The sequence below is a fragment of the Salminus brasiliensis genome, chromosome 11 (genome assembly GCF_030463535.1).
Source record: "Salminus brasiliensis chromosome 11, fSalBra1.hap2, whole genome shotgun sequence".
Taxonomy (NCBI): Eukaryota; Metazoa; Chordata; class Actinopteri; order Characiformes; family Bryconidae; genus Salminus; species Salminus brasiliensis.
This window is the reverse complement of record NC_132888.1, coordinates 32,839,961-32,857,548: the sequence shown is the minus strand read 5'-3', so window position 1 is coordinate 32,857,548 and position 17,588 is coordinate 32,839,961. Positions and strand designations below refer to the sequence as shown.

Here is a 17,588-nt window from a genome sequence, read left to right as displayed (position 1 = left end):
AACAAAATGTTTAAAAAAAACAACAACAAAACAAACGTAAACAAAGGTTTAGTAGAAACAGGAGCTGTGGTGCAGCATTCTGCTGGACAGCAAATTCTGGACACAAATGTAGTTAGTAGTGTGGGACACGTGTGGTGTCCAGTCTTCACTTTTGGAATAGAACTATGATTTTGCATGATCCCTCCATTAATTGTTATACATTAGCTTTATGTCTCCACTCAAAAATAAATAAATAAATAAATAAATAAATAAAAACATGTCTTAATGGTATATTGACATGTTGAACTTCAAATTACAATGTTGAAATTACAGCATATTACTACAATTATTTGCTCAGTAATGAAAACTAAATTGGGGAAACTATGTGAATTACTACACACCAAAATATTAATATTATTTAATAAATGCTATTCATTTTTTATTTTACTTATTTTACTTAGGGAAATAATAAATTATTACTGGTTTCAATTGTTAAAAAATAAAAAAACGACGAATAATTATGTCCAGGAACAAAAGAATAGGCCAAACTATTAGACAAACGCGGTGTGAAGAGGCACGGGTCGTTTTACTCGGGGATTTACGGTAGTGTCCAATGTTATGAACTTTCGGTCGGCGATCAGCTGACTCGGCTTGGCTACTCTGGAGGAGAGGGAAAGGTCGGTAAAAAAGACAACAGCGATGGCGGCGGAGATTCATTCGAGGCCCCAAACCTCCAGACCTGTCCTCTTGAACAAAATCGAAGGCCACCAAGACGCAGTGAACGCCGCGGTCTTAATACCGAAGGAGGACGGAGTGATCACGGTCAGCGAGGACCGGTAACGTTATCCTGCGTTCCTGCATCCCCTACCGCCTCACTGTGGATTAGCAGAGCTAGCCTGCCTACAGACTTGTAGCTCAGTCCTGCTAGGCTAGCAAGCTAGCTAGCTAACTAACTTTACTACACTACGAGTATTTAGCTAGCTACGACACTGATAATCTGATGCTTTCTAATGTCAAACTGTAGCTAAATGAGATGAATGGGAGATGGGTGTGTGTGTACCAGCCAGATCTGCTCAGGCATTTGTGTTTGCTAAGCTGCAGGTGGTGCTAGCCTGCTTCCCAGCACCGATTTCCGAACACTTCCAGATGTTGATCGTGTAGAAAATGGTAAAATGCTTAGATAGCTGGCTGGTTTTGTGTATACTCTGGTGTATGCAGTGATGGTGTGTTGCGTTAGTGTGTCCTAAGACTATAAAGTGCTGTCACGTTATCGGTTTCTCGGAGATGTTGAGAGATGTGGCTGTAAAATATTGTTGCAGGACAGAAAAGTTTTTTATATTTTATATATTTTTATGAATGATCCCAAAATATCAGTGATGGCTGATAGCCACCTCCAGTCGACTGGAGGAGAACATCCTGCTATACTCTTAAAGGGGAGTCCAGCTGGTTTTGACAGCCTCTGTTTAGCTTATCCAGTCCTTGGGATGTAAACAAAGTCATTCTTCCTGTTTTGCTGTGAAACGATTAACCCAGCTAGCAAATTCAAGAGAAACCCAGTGTCTCAGATTTCCAGGAATCAGGGGCCACATGATCTCCAACACACATATTTTGAGTGGACTTGTGAATCCAGGCTTGTCTTCTAAGGTTTTTACATGTAGTAGACCTCTAAGGCCACTGCCTAATGTAGGACACCTACGCTTTATTTTCTCTAGCTCGTTCAAATGAACGAAAGTCCATAAAACAACAGATAAACACAAGCTGTGTAATCAGGATCACGTCATATCAACGTGCATGTTGGGAAGAAGTTATTCCCAAGCTCAGACAAGACGAGCATCTTCACCATTAGTGTCGGACGCAGGTGCGATTTGGCCTCCGCCTTTCATCTATCTGTGCAGTGACACACACATACGTACACACGTGCCCGGGCCGGTGGGCAGCCATCACTGTGGCGCCCAGGGAGCAGAGGGTGATAGTGTGATGGTGTGAGTGTTGTAATACAGTGGTTGGTGTGGCGCAACAGATAACACCACCACCTACCATTGAGTTACAACAACACCATGTGGGAGACCAGGGTTCGATTCCCGGTCTGGGTGACTATGCTGCGCTACACCAATAAGAGTCCCTGGGCAAGACTCCTAACACTACATTGGCCCACCTCTGTAATACGAGTAACCTTGTAAGTCGCGCTGGATAAGAGCGTCTGCTAAATGCCATAAATGTAAATGTAAATGTAATATTGAATACATATCAGATTGCATTACCGTATATAAAGGTGGCCTATTCATTTTGGGGCTGTTCAGATGTCATCGCCAGATTGGATTTGGCACACTTTCACCTGCTGTGTTTTACCCGCTTAGTGCCTTATACTGCTTCAAAAACCAGTTAACCAGTACATTTCACACAGCTTGCTGGTTTCTCGCTACCATTAAATTCTTCTCAATACATATCTCTAACCCCTTTGCGTATCTTTGTAAGCTTTGCAAAGTAAGGGTGCCCTGATATGCACACCCTGATATGACACTGGAAGGGCGAGCATCCTTGAGGGCTTTGTCAAGATGGTCAAACCGTTACAAGCGTAATCAGCTTGTAACGGTTTGAACATGCGCAAAACGTATTTAGACTAATTGATAAATACTAAATAAATTAGTATATAGTAATAGTATTAGTAAAAGGATTAAAGCCGTTAGATGTTGCTGTCATTGTCTCGTTTACTTGTGACCTTGTGAAGAGAAGTAAAGCAGTGTGGTACGTTTGGGTACGTTCAGTGTTTATGTAGGAATGGCAGCATTGCGTAGTGCTTCATTTGAGTCTAACCTGACCCAGTGCATCAGTGCATCTTTTTAATTCATGAATAGCACCTAGTGGCCTGTGATGTATACAACATACTGCCATGAGTTTTAGCTAAAACTACAGTAGTGGCTGTTGACCAGAAATCGTCAGCTCCTACACAAGATGTTTTCTCCTTAGTGAACAACGTGCTAACATTAGTTACGCAAAATTCTTCTCATCACATATAGCTAATCCCATTGCGTATCTCTGTAAGCTTTGCAAAGTAAGGATGCCCTGCTACGCACAGACACTGGAAGGGCGAGCATCACTGAGGGCTTTGTCAAGACAGCAGCATAATCAGCCTGTGACGGTTTGAACATGCGCAAAACGTCTTTAGACTAATTGATAAATACTAAATAAAATAATAAATGAATTAAAAAATAGTATTAGTAAAAGGATTAAAGCCGTTAGATGTTGCTGCCATCGTCTCGTTTACCTTGTGACATTGTGAAGAGCAGTAAAGCAGTGTAATACGTTTGGGTAAGAGTGTTTATGTAGGTAAGGCAGCATTGCGTAGTGCTTCATTTGAGTCTAACCTGATCCAGTGCATCAGGAAGCTGAAGTCTTAACTTTCAAAGAGGAACTGATACATACCCTTTGATTGCGGTTACAGCTCAAAGAGTCCTGCTGTGTAAACAAGTGTGCTTAGGGTGTGTTTCCATTTGTCAGATGGTGGCCGGCCCATCATGTGACTACTTTTAGAATTGTTCTGCTTCTCGGATACAGTATTGTGTAATATTTGAGGGTAATATTGGTTGCTGTTTTTAAAGTGTAGCATCTTGTTTCATCTTGTTTCAGGACCATTCGGGTATGGCTAAAGAGAGACAGTGGACAGTACTGGCCCAGCATTTACCATACTGTGTCATGTGAGTATTAAGTATGCTCTGCCAGAACCCACTTTTCTACAGCAGTGTCAGCTAGAACTAGTAACAGCTAGTATCACCATGCTGCAGAACCTTCTGCAGACCGGCTCTGTAACCTCAGGATGCCTTCAGGATGAGGTATATTTACATGCTGTGTCCAAAACTGAAAGCAGCTGTCTTGCTGCCTGCGCAGCCTTATGAGTCAGCGACTGCAGCTGTGGTTGCTAGTTTACAGACACTCCTCATGAACATGAATTGCATGGTGATATTAGAGTTTCATATATTTAAAGATTTATTTGTTTGATTGTTTTTGGGTTACTGAAATCAGCACAGGGCCTGAATTCTACATACAACACAACTGTCCCCTTGACCCTGTCTGTAGCGCACCATTTCTGCCAGAATTGTTAAAACTAAATTAAATTCTGGCACAGAGCCAACTTTTCAGCACATATTTTGGATCGGGTTGAGGTTAGGACTTTGGGGAGGCCACACCAAAAGCATAATCTTAGTCTGCTTCATCTGTTTCCACAACCAGCTTTGATGTGTGATAGGGGTCATTGTCCTGTTGCAGCACCCAACTGTGTGCAAGTCAATCATGTAGCTTTTATTGTAGTGTATTACATTGACATTTTTCCTTTCCATTAGTTTTGAGTATTTATTTATTTATTTTTAGATACAAATGATCTTTGATCATGATCCTTGATGTCTGAAATGAACCAAACATTAAAATCAGTGTACCATTCTGTTGCCTTCTTACAAAATGTTCAGGTTTCTGGGGAGAAAGTGTCGCTCAGTACATGGAAATGCAAATAGATTTTTTTTATAAGGTAAAGTTGTATCCATCCTTTGCTTTATTTTTTCTCTGTCTGTTTCTAGCTCCATGTTCTAGTATGTCGTACCACCATGAAAGCAGGCGGATCTTCATAGGACAGGACAATGGAGCTATTGTAGTAAGTTAGTCGCTACACCCTTCTGCTGCCTGATTTACACCAGGACATTCTCTATATTCCTTATTCTTTTCTTTTGGATTTTTCCCTCTAAGGATAAGCTTCATTGAGGGCTTTTGTGTATGTATGTATGTATGTATGTATTTAAATGTACTTGTGTATTTGTAACTTTTACTCTCTGTGCCATGCAGGAGTTCCTCATCTCTGAGGATTTTAACAAGATGAACCATGTGAAAACCTACCCAGGTAATATGATAACATTCTTGTGCCCATTCAGCTGTGTAGTCCATCCTAGTCTCCAAAATTGTTTTGGTTGCAAAGGACCAGATGGCACTGGTCAGAAGTACCTTCTTTCCATGAGTGTGTGACCGAGAGAGAGAGAGACAAAGAAGTGGAAATTTGCACTATTGGCTTTTCCAAGTTGAGGATCATTTGTTTCTCCCCTTTGTTGGAAAATCCCTTGTAGATCACTTTAAGGCTTCCACATGCTTACACAGCAATTAGAAGTGGTTCTGTCATTTTTTTCCTGGAACAGATTATCTATGAAAATAACCAACTAAGTTGTCAGGAATGTGTGCATCCCCTGCTGTTCAAATGTTTTTAAACAATGTAAAATGCAGGCAAAAAGTAAAAAAAAAATCCATTCAACATTGTAATGAAACTATAATTTAATGAATACCCATAATTCCTAATTTAAAAATGTAGATGAAATCTCAGGACAGAAAACTTGACAACACTTTGATGTAATTAAATAATTACATGGTAGGCAATGTAATTTGACACAGGCAATAATTTACATGAAAATGTATTGCTGATTAAATGTAAGGTGTTGTTTCTTTAGCAGAAGACCTATTGACACCTTTTGTCTGTGTCACCTAACATCTTGCAAAATAGAAGCTTATAAGCACCTACAATTAGTACTTCTAAGGGTATGTCTAGAAACAGAGAAAATAGGATTCTTTGACAAACTAATGTTAGCACGTTGTTCACTGAGAAGAAAACATCTTGTGTAGGAGCTGACGATTCCTGATCAACAGCCACTACTGTAGTTTTAGCTACAACTCATGGCAGTATGTTTTATACATCACAGGCCACTAGGTGCTATTCATGAATTAAAAAGATTCCTTACAATTTAATTTCCCATCGCTCTATGAATGAGATGCAACAGAACAGGCTGGAGATGCCTGCAAGTAAAAGGTTCTGTGATGCATGAACAGATGAAAGGTAGCCTGTTGTAGGGCTCCAATGAGATGCTTCATATCAATATCCTAGTATCTTCATCACAGAATCATTGCCTAAATCTGCAGAGGATAATCGTATGTCGAACTTTATCGCCCATACCTAAAAGATGCTGAGATTTTATCTACTCCTTGTTTTTAGAATTTATAAAATATTTACAAATACAAAACATCTAAAAATGGCAGCAAAAATATTTTTACTGTATGAATTTTTACATGTATTAAATTACATTTATTAATTTTACTAAAACTCAAAATCTAAAAATCTACACCAAGTAAAATATTTAGAAATGCGTAGTAATCTTGCTTTTACATGACCGCTAACCTAAGTAAGTGAAAAGGAAGCAATTGAAGCACCAGACAGGCTCCTACACATTATGAGTGAACAACTCAAATGCCATTCACTGAGATTTTCTTTAATAGGCAGTTTAAATCTATTGAATTTGACTTGCTTTTGTTTAGGATGCTATGCATTAGTGTTTGGCCCTGATATCTGTCTGTAGTCTGGACAAGCCCTCAAATGAGGGCAAACATTGGTATTTGTGCCACTCATAATGATTTTTCAGTGGGTGTGGATGGTGAGTGAGGGCAGTCGTAATGGCATAATGACTTAAGCTTTGAGCGATGTTGTTCAAATGTGGCTACTAACCAACAGTCCTGTGAACCATCATATTTTTCTGCTGGTGCTACCTTTGGCCTGTCTGGGTGTGTCCTCTTGTAATGCTTTTGTTGGAATAGCTCTGTTGTAGCTTTTACTACATCCTTCTCCACTGACCTCATTCGTAGCACACCACCTCTTCTCAGTCTAGCACTCCTACTGACCTAGACCTCCTTTACAAAATGCTGTGTGTGCATGTGTTCATGGGTTTGCCCGTGTGTTGCAGCTCATCAGGGTCGGGTGTCCGACATGGTGTTCTCCTTTCTGAGTCAGTGGGTGGTGAGTACAGGGCATGACAAGAGTGTAAGCTGGATGTGCACTCAGAGCGGCTCCATGCTGGGACGTCACTACTTCAGCTCCTGGGCCTCCTGTCTACAGTATCCTTCAGATACCAGAATTAGAATCTGAATACATCATCATCTGTTGAATTTACTGCTGTAATCGCTGCCAGAGGTGCTTCAACTGGTGCTACCTTTGGCCTGGCTGGGTGTGTCCTCTTGTGTCCTCTGCTTTTGTTGGAATAGCTCTGTTGTATCTTTTTCTTTTTCTTTCCTCATACTCCAGTGACCTCATTCATAGCACACCGCCTCTGCCCAGTCTAGCGCTCCTGCTGACCTAGACTTTTTTTTTTTTTTTTTTTTCCAGTGCTAATAGTAATAATCTCATGTTAAAATGATTATACAGATGATATCAATACACTTAGGATAAATACACCCATCCCACGTGAGATCACATATGTGGCAGTGCACCTTAAAATGAACATTAGAATTCATGCAACGTCTACATCAGTCCAGGCCAACATGCAGCATCATTTCATGTTGACCCTTTACAGCAACGTCATTAAAATGCCTGTTGCTATGGTTACACCTTGTAGGATTCCTTTTGGAGGACGGGCACAACAAGCATGCTGCTCACTATCGGAGGATATCAAGCTAACAGGTTTGCTTTACTTTAAGAGTAGGTTGGTAATTGCATGGCTGGTCAGGCTGGAAGCTGAGTCATGAAAGACATGTATATATTATAATATTGCATATTTGGCAACTGGTACTAATGGTGTGTGGGCATTTATTTATTTATTTACATTTGAAATTAGGCAGGAGATTGGAGAGGTGTTCTTCGTGTGTTCTGGTAGAGTCTCTCACTGTTGTCCCTCCAGCACCATCACTGCCTCAACACATCAAGCACCAGAACTGCAGCACGGAGCATGACACGTAATATCAGAATCAGAATTCTGATCAATTTGCCAAGTATGTTACACATACAAGGAACTGTACTTGCATTTTTACTGCATTTAGCTGACGCTCTTATCCAGAGCGACTTACTTAAGGTTACTCCTTTTACAGAGGTTAGGCCAGTGCAGTGTTCGGAGTCTTGCCCAAGGACTTGTATTGGTGTAGCAATAACAAGCCCAGCATAATCACCCAGACCGGGAATTGAACCTTGGTATCCCACATGGTGTAGTAGCTCACTGGCAGCTAGTGGTTTTATCTGTTGCGCCACACCAACCACACTCACTTGGTGAGTAGCACCACAAGTATGACATGTAACAAAATAAATAGAATAAGAATAAGTAAAACAAAGTACTTTAAGTAATGAAAAGCTGTAAAAAACAGACTATTATGGCCAGCAAATAATTATATAAACATTTACAGCTGTGCAAATAATCATAGTGCAAATGTTGTGCATGTTCTGTATCAGTACTGTGTTGCAGTGAAATCCAGTCTGGTAAGGTCAGATAAGGTTTATAGATTAGGGTGTGAGGTGTCCACTGTGGTTTAGGAGTGCTAAAACTGGCAAAAGCTGTTAGCGTGTCGTGTTGTGCTGGTTTTGATGCCTCAGTCTTCTTCTAGAGGGGAGTGTCTGGAAGAGGTGATGTCCAGGATGAGAGGGGTCAGCTGTAATTTTATCAGCGTGCTTCCTCGCCCTGCTGATGTAGATCTCCTGAAGCAATAATGAAAGTAAAATTTAAAAAAAAAAATGAACGGGGTGGGTGATGGTTATCTTTTATCAAGGACGGAATGTGCCTTGGCCTGCAGGCACCACTGGAAATCTACCATGCTACTGGGAGGACGTGGTGAAGTCTTGTGGTGGTCAGGCTCCGGTATAATAGTAATAAGATCATCTGTACGGTGCATTTGTTAAACCCAAGGACGTTTTACAAAAGCATCAAAAACGCACAAAAATAGTAAACTAGTAATAGTAAAAACATCCCACATGCTCAGTTCTCTAGCTAGCGACGGGAGAACTCCCTATACTGTGGGAGAAAAAAATCTCTTGGTCAGCAGGCCCCCAGAAAACTCCATGCTTGGGCTAGTTTCTTGGTCGACAATTGCAAATCCCCATGACCAGCCGGGAAATGCTCACTCTCTCTTAGTTCTCAGCTTCCTTGACTACTTGATCAGATATGACAACGATACCCAGCATGCTTTTGTGGGTGATTACTCTGGCCAGATCACTCTACTTAAGCTGGAGGCTCAGACATACTCCACAATCACTACTCTGAAGGGGCATGAAGGTAAGCTTGCACACACAGTTGGTGAGCAGATGTCGTTGCATTATAGGTGTCCTCATAGGAATCTCTCACTGTCTTCTCCCTTTGAAGGTAGCATAGGTGCTCTGTGGTGGGACCCTGTACAGAGATGGCTCTTCTCTGGAGCGTCGGACCACAGCGTGATTATGTGGGACATTGGCGGGAGAAAGGGGCGCACGCTGTTGCTGCAGGGACATCAGTAAGTGGAAACGCTTTTGCATGCAGCTCTACTATTAGGTAGTCAGAATGAACATGAGTAATACTTGTTGCCTGTGACCACATAGGAGGGAAAGAAAAGAGGTAGAGCTGAGTCAGTGTCGTGGTGGTGTTGCTAGACTACTGTCTTCAGAGAGTTTGGTAGATTTCGTCACAATGACCAACCACAGACCCTTGTTTTTGAACAAGCAGGTGGTTGGTGTTGCTCCCGTGCTGAGACCCCCATGCCAAACTAATTTACTGCAGTAGCTTAGGAGACACAAGTTTTTTGCACTCTTGAGTACCTTTCCAAGACAAGACGTCATGAACTTTTTCACAAACGTTCTACAATCCAGTAACTACATCTGAGTCCAGACAACTTTTAGCATCACCTCGGTGTCTAACTAGCATTTTACCATTCATGTTGAAACCCTGATGATTTAAGTCCCTTCCTTTCAAATGAATAAGTTCCTAAATCCTGTACCTTCTACATATTTACATATTTATAGTTTTTTCCTCTTCCTTGAGCAATAAACCATCTTAATGTAATTGGCTGGAGCACAGGGATCAGTCCTAGCTGTAGTATCTAAACCTGGGTTAACAAATAAGGCTCTGTCATTTAAAACCTTCTCTGGAACAGCACATTCCCTCCACACCCCCCTTTATTTTTTTCCTCAATGTTGTTTTTACTGCCTTTGTACAGAGGGAAATGTGTATATTAGCTTGTGTATTACGTTAACCGCAGTTGCTATTGTTGTTGGGGGGGTTTTGCGAGTATTTTTATGTGTTTTTAAGCTCCGTGGTTCCCAACCTAGGTCTTGGGTGTGTGGTCATATTCTTGTAAAGATAAATAGTTACACCGGCTTATTTTAAGCAGAATTTGTTATATGTAGAAATAGTTTTCTGAGTTGTCAAATGAGCGCTTTGAAAGGAGATTTGGCGTCATTCTATCTGTATATCTGTCCCAGATCAATTAGTGTATTTTAATCCATCCTTGCAAAAACGTTGGAAAAGATATCATGCCAGGCTGTACTAAATGCAGTCTCGCTCTCTTTCTCTCTCACACAGTGAAAAAGTCCAAGCCCTGCGGTATCTGCACCTCACCAGGCAGCTGGTCTCATGCTCTGCAGATGGAGCTATTACAGTGTGGAACATGGACACACAGCGCGAAGAGGTCCTCACACTCACACACACTTAAATGTATATGTGTATCTGTATCTCCTAGTGGACTCGCAGTACCAGGGTATTAAAACGGTATTTAAGAAAATGTATTACATTAAATTCTAAAAGCAGTCGTCCTCTATTGTCAGCTACTCCCATTGCCCTTACGATGCTTGTGAGGCTTTGCTTCTTCTCTACTGCCACCACTGATATAACTTAATAACTGTAGACAAGTTTTGAACATAGATGATCGAAAAACCCTGGTTTCTATTGGGTGTATTTTTATTAGTCCTGCATTAATCAGTCTCATCAATCAGCTAAGATCATGAATTAAACAGGAAGACGTAATACAATTAATAATAGTAATAATTAAGAATAGTAATAATAATATAGATCTATATCTAAACCAAAAGAAATAGGAAAGAACTAACTGTGACAGTTGCAGGCTGGAGTGAAGGGGGTTAGAGATTACAATTTTAAAATGAAGTGACGAGTGACTGTAGCGAATGGAGTTGTGGTATATCCTGTATGTATAGTAAGTACAGTTTATTCATCCTAAGTCTTGAACATTAACCCATAATTCCAAACTTCACTGTGACTGTTTCCCAAAAACTCCATGTACCTGGTATGCTAGACTAGACTAGACTCCGTCATATGTTGCTGTAGCCCCTCTGTAATCACGTGTAAGAAAGTCAACACGCAGGCCATAAAGTTTTCCATTTTATCCTTGGGCTACAAACATTACGACCATCTCAAACACCAGCATTATTTCTTCAAATGCTTTCAGTTTCCATGAAGTCAGGCTGTACACCATCTGTTCATGTACTTGAATATAACAATATAGCAGTAAGTTAGCCAAAGCAGCCTTACAAAAACATTTATTACACCTCAAAAACAAAGATCAAGTTAATAACTGTTAAGTAGCACTTTTAAAGGTGCCAAAGAACTCCTTTATGAAGAAGTTATTTGATTTATAAATAATAAGCTTGGGCAGAAAATGCTCAGATGCAGTAGTTACAAGCCTATTGCCCTGTTATTGTGCCTCAAATATGATGAATTTTATTGTGGACATGAGGGGGGAAAAAAATTAAATGAAGTGACACTAGTGAGTGGTGCTGTAGTGTATCCTGTCTGTATAAGTACAGTTTGTGCATCCTAAAGTTTGAACAATGCCCGAGTGTGTAGCTGTCCTCTCAGCACAATGTACTGTTAGTAAGCTGAAGAGATCGTAGCTAGGTAGCTTTTAGCCTGTATTTATAAACAGTATTATTATCTTTCTATCTTTTCCCTCTGGCAGGCCCCTCAGTGGTTGGACAGTGACTCGTGTCAGAAGTGTGAACAGCCCTTTTTCTGGAACATCAAGCAAATGTGGGACACAAAGACTCTTGGACTCAGACAGGTACTTTGTGATTATCTGCTGTGCACCTGTTGACGGACTCTCTTGATACCGATAGCAAGTGTTATCGATTTCACAATGCTGGTGTTGTCGACTTGGTGCTACCTTGTTGTATTGAACATCAGATGATTACATTTAGAATTTTTCTGTGTGTTATTTCCTGTTGTAGCACCACTGCCGGAAGTGTGGGAAGGCCATTTGTGGGAAGTGTAGTTCTAAACGCTCAACCTACCCTATCATGGGGTTTGAGTTCCAGGTGCGAATGTGTGATGACTGCTACAACACAATCAAAGAGGAAGAGTAAGTACTTATTTTATCATACTTCTCTCGGCCGAATGCTGTACTTGGCTATTAGGGGTGTAAAGATACCCAAAAACATACGACTACCCCGGCTCGTTCCGTCTAGTGCTATATAGTCTGCCCTGAAGTAGTCAGGACAGCTTGTAGTTTGTTACTTAATCAGTAAGTAAGTGTAAACACTAGCATGTTCAGTGTGTTTCCACACACACACTCTACAACACAGCCACATCCTCGCACAATCCACCGTGATTTCATGAGTTGAAATAAGATGTTAAAGCCAGGGCCAACAAGATGTCAGTTACCAATGCAATAGTCATAGACCACTACAGTTCTCACAATACCATGCAAATCCAACTGCGTGGCGTGCTCACTTGTGAAACTACTATGATTACCCTAATAGCGCGTACCGTGTATTCTCTTTTTGCGACTGTGTGCACAGAACCATGACACCACCCTATGCTGTTAGAGTTCGGTGCGAATACACGCCTGTCCATGCCATAACAGTGACTCCATCATGTTTGACAGATGTTATGCCACGGATCATGAACATTGCTCTAAGAGTCTAACCATGAGGAAACATGCCACCCATGGCCATTTGTCCCAAGACTTAATTACTAAAGTCATTGGACGGTTCCTAAACGGTTATTGTAATGGTTTTGATGAACCTCTTGACTTTTCTTCACAAGGGGGTGCTGTTAGTACACGTATTGCGTTCAGTGCTTCACATTATGCTCTGTGTCTTTGTTAAAGCTTCAAGTGGTTTGAAAGTGTCCAGTGTTAGAGTGTCCGGACTAGAATTCCAAAATATGATGAATTGTTCTTTTTTTTTTTCTTTTTCCCTTTCTGTTAGTCGGACACCATTGGCTACGTTCCATGAGGGAAAGCACAATATATCCCACATGGACATGGATCCAACCAGAGGCCTCATGGTCACCTGCGGAAGCGACCGTATTGTTAAGGTCTCTCACACACACCCACATACTTTACACCGATTTGATTAACTGACTGGAAACACTGCATAACTTCATACTGAATAAAACAAAACATGTGTTTGGGCTCTCTCCACAGATCTGGGACATGATGCAAGTGGTTGGCTGTAGTATAGCAACAGGCTTCTCTCGCTGATTGATTGGACCTGATGCTGCTGAAGCTCTGCCCACACACACTTCACCTACAGGGAAGCACCCTAACTAAACTCCTACCACTTTGTCCTGGCAGTTCTTTTCCTGGACTGTTTGTTTATGTGTGTGTTTTTGGTGGGGCTATGAAAGAGTGATGTGTCAGGATGGCTGTTTGTATCCATGACAGTTGTAATATCAGCGACAGCCTGTCATAATGTCTTAATTAGGGCAGGATCAACCCCTATGTGTAATCAGACATGAACTGAAGGTATTTTTAAGCACAGTATGTATGTGTGTGTATGTGTGTGTATGTGTGTGTATGTGTGTGTATGTGTGTGTATGTGTGTGTATGTGTGTGTATGTGTGGCTTTTGACACTGACCCCTGTTGTAACATGCATGACGAGTTGTCTTTTATGTGTAATTTCTTTCATGTTCTGTCTCTCACTCTGACTCTCGCCTTATATACTTCTTCGACTCAGGGAAAGCGCAATGGAGTGTGATGAGTGATGAGACTGCGCAAGAATTAGTCCCTAGTAACAGTGACCTGTTTAGGCCTAGCAATTGATGCCCTCTTTTCTGTGGAACGTTTCAGTTACCCAGAACAGCGTGGTCTTCATAGCTCGAAATCCAGATGGGGAGCAGGATGTATTTGTGGCCGAATTCATTGAGAAATGTTGGAGAATTCATGGAAAATGGAGTAATTATCTGATATTAGAATTGCGGCTGACGGTTGTAGCATAATCTAGCACCCTGTTTCCAGCTTGTGCAGGCACTGACGCATGTGTACTAACTAGAGGTGGTACTTTCCCTTCCCACACACAAACGATTGAAAGACCGGGGTTCAATTCCCCATTCAAGTGGGAACATCGCTTCTGGGGGTCATTAGATTCACTTAATCACTAGAAAGAAGTTTTATTAAACAAAATGTTAATATTTACATAAAGTATTGTTAATGTATAATAAGTGAGTTGTCCATAAAGAAGGTTACAGGTCTTTTGTAGACTAATTCCAGTCTTAAATTCAAAATGTATCATATTATCTGCCACAAGTCGATTATTCATTTTTGATTATCACATCTGCCCTGAAGCGCCACATTGCTGCCTCCCTATCTCAACAAGAGAGCAATATTTGAGTGGTGGGAAAGCTTGAGTTTGGGAGCTGTTTACTAAATAAGGCCATGTTCTCATCTGTTAACACTACGCTTGAACACCTCTTCTCCTCCTCCTCCACCTTCCCATTTGTTTCCTCACTTTTCTCCTCCTTTTCTGTACATGCATTCCATGTGTCAGTTTAATGCCTTGAACCTTAGGGGATCCACATTTTAAGTAATCACTCAGTTGTCTGTTTGTTTCGTGGGGTCTTATTCACCAGACATTCTCAAAGAAGAAATGTCTTCACAGTGTTCACAAAGATTCTGCCCTTCACCAGTGTTTTTTTTTCCCTATTTGGGATTAGTTCAATTCACAAGGACAATTAAATCCATTGTTATAAGAGCAGAGCTGTGAGCAACTCCTCATGAATCTCACTTAGACTTCTTGTTAGGACTTTTCTCAAGAACAAATTCTTATTGGTGAATGAGGCCCAGTGTTACTAGAGGTAATGGGATGAGTTGATGCATGTGCTTGTGCATGTGTTGATATGCAGGTAGTGATTCAAACCAGTGCATTAGTGTGTATGTGTATGTGTGTATATATATATATATATATATATATATATATATATATATATATATATATATATATATATATATATATATATATATATATGTGTTATATAGTTATATAGATAGTTCACTGTAGAAAATTGGCATTGTAGTTATTGAATGATAAGCCTGGGGTTCAAGGAGTTAAGCCTTTTTTTGTTTCTTTTGTTTGTTTGTTTGTTTCTTTCTTTCTTTCTTTCTGTCCGTCTGTATGTGTGTATGTGTATGTGTTTGTGTGTGTGAGAGAGAAAGAGAATAAGATTTTCCTAACTCACTCGGCTGTGAATATGAAAATCTGTCCCTAAAAGAAAGCCTAGCACTAGCCTTACACAAGGCCTCACATTGGCACTCTACTTTTGCTTATAGTTTCCATCTTCATGACCGAATATTAATATGAACAGATTGTTTGTGTGTTTTTTTTTGTTTGTTTGTTTTGTTTTGTTTTTCTTTTTTCCCCCTCTCCTCAGTAGCTGCATTAAAATGATAGCATTAATTTATAGAAAAGATTGAATTCAAACTTGTTGACACCACTCTTGGTCATGGGTTTGCCTGAACTAGCACCTGCTACCGAATTCCACCAGTGGGTGGAGACATACCAAGCTTCTTGTCGTGACCTCCTGTATGTACACATCGTGACACCAGAAGTCTTTCTGTTGAGTAACTAAAAGGTTGCAATGCTGAGAAACACATTTCAGAAGATGTTAGTTTACAAGAGACAGGAAAGTTGTCCATGTGTCTCCCACCGCTTCTGTCCGACAGTGAACTGTGGCTGAACTGTTACTGGTGCAGTTTACATTCAGCAGTGATTTAGCACTTGTGTTCGCTGGAACGATTTACTGTGTCTAAACAGAACTCTTAAGTAATGCGTAAACTACACTAAATGGTGGTATTTACCCATTGAACGCTCCTTCCTAATGGAGCCCATTCGTCAGTGTGAAAAGCACTGCTTGCAACTTACGTTCCCAGAAAATCAGCTTGAGGACCTTCAGAACATTGGAACCCTTTTTACACACACTGCCATATGTAACTCATTTGCTTTGTTTTTATTCACCATACATGTAATAAAACACTTATCTTCCCTCTTGCATACCTTAAATTGGATACGTCAGACCTTAAATGGAACCATGTAAACAGGGGGTTCAAACCGGGTTCCTTCTGAGCTTCAGCTCTGCCTTTTTGCCTCTGCTAATGCTACATCCATCACAAACTACTGGGAAAAGTCCATTTGAATGTTTCCTTGTCACTTGGAATTAGCACTCGAGGTTTTAATGGCTCTGATTTCTCCAGGTTGATGATGTTTCATCTTGGCGCCGCCCATAAGCTCCTTGACTCCTAACAGCAGTGGAACCCTCTTGACTCTACAGAAGCATACAAACGTAGCCTTTCCATCTTTTAACCAGAGAAGAGCCATCTTAGGGTTCTATACAAAGCAGTTGCCTTTACTGAAGAACCCTGGAAGAACACCTTTTTAAAGGCGTGACCTTCTTTTAAGCATGCTGGAGCAGCCACCAAACCAGCTCTGGCTTACTGTGAGCATCTGCCTTTTTACGATCTTTTTACGAAATCTAAAGGTGAATGAACACTTTTTGGTTGAGAAGTGGGAGATTTGGAGCTCCTAGCTGTCCTGAAGGTAGCATCACACTGTTAATTAGCCGATGCTGAACGCTAATGTCTGCAGAGCTCAGGAGGTCCAGGAGAAACCCTGTTTGAGCCCTCTGATATAAAATATTCAAGGGCTGGTTGTCTGACCACAGGTTCAGTGGTGGCCTGCTGCTGTCGAATTTCAGAGCGGCAGCGCCATTAACAGGGTATTTCAGGACAAGGCTTAAGCTGTGGCCGGAGAACCATTCCAATGTTTCTTTGGATTTCTTGTTTTCTAATGTCTCTTTTGTATTAATTGCATTAGTTTCAGTAGTGACAGTAGCAATGTTGTTCTTTCTCCGTGTAGAAAAGCTCAGCTTCTCTGTTGTACAGCTCTAACATGTATTTTTACTATGATAAATTCATGTTGATAAAACTGAAACAATGACTTGAGTCTGCTATTGGCTGGCTGTGTTACAGCCAACGAGACTGTAATAAATATTACTCCTCATCTTAATCTTGGGGTTTTATTTTCTTGTGACTGCACATATTTAAGGAAATGTTCAGAACTTATATTCTCAAAGCCTGAGGAGACTGATACTGAAGGTTACTGGCAATAGATGTTTTAGTGACCAACAATTTAAATCTGGGAGTGTTTTCTGACCAGCTTGTGACTTTCCCAGTGAGTTATTCATGAAGATAGGACAATGGGTAAAACTTGGTGGGAAGGTCATACCACAGCTGTTCTACTATAGCAATGACACAGCGTTCCAGCCAACGAAAACTGAGTGATGAAGCAATACACCTTTTACATCATTGTTTGTTTCATAGATTTACAGTAACCCAGCAGTTTATTAGGAACACTGGAAGAAAACTGGGTAGGGCCTCATTGTGCTCTCAAAACAACATGTTGCAAACATTGCTTTGAGATTCTGCCCCATGATGACATGATTGTGTCCTGCAGACGTTTCGGGCACTTTTCAATGCCGCATACAGGGACGGTTCCAAGGAATTTTGTTCCCCATGACAGGATATTATTATACAGGACCCCACTGCCCCGCAGTTGTTCTAATACATATTAGGGCCC

The 17,588-nt window shown here is 40.8% G+C and overlaps 2 protein-coding genes across 2 annotated transcripts in view; both read left to right on the top strand.

Moving 5' to 3' along the window:
* serpine2 (serpin peptidase inhibitor, clade E (nexin, plasminogen activator inhibitor type 1), member 2) overlaps positions 1 to 17,588 on the top strand; it is a 61,683-nt gene that overhangs the window by 11,320 nt on the left and 32,775 nt on the right. The window lies entirely within an intron of this gene.
* Positions 641 to 17,018, top strand: wdfy1 (WD repeat and FYVE domain containing 1). Its single transcript, XM_072690666.1, has 12 exons — positions 641 to 815; positions 3,607 to 3,674; positions 4,548 to 4,621; positions 4,810 to 4,864; positions 6,741 to 6,891; positions 8,917 to 9,029; positions 9,117 to 9,243; positions 10,308 to 10,413; positions 11,698 to 11,799; positions 11,966 to 12,096; positions 12,947 to 13,055; positions 13,165 to 17,018. The coding sequence occupies exons 1-12, from the start codon at positions 679 to 681 to the stop codon at positions 13,219 to 13,221; spliced, it is 1,230 nt and encodes a 409-aa protein (XP_072546767.1). The 5' UTR covers positions 641 to 678; the 3' UTR covers positions 13,222 to 17,018.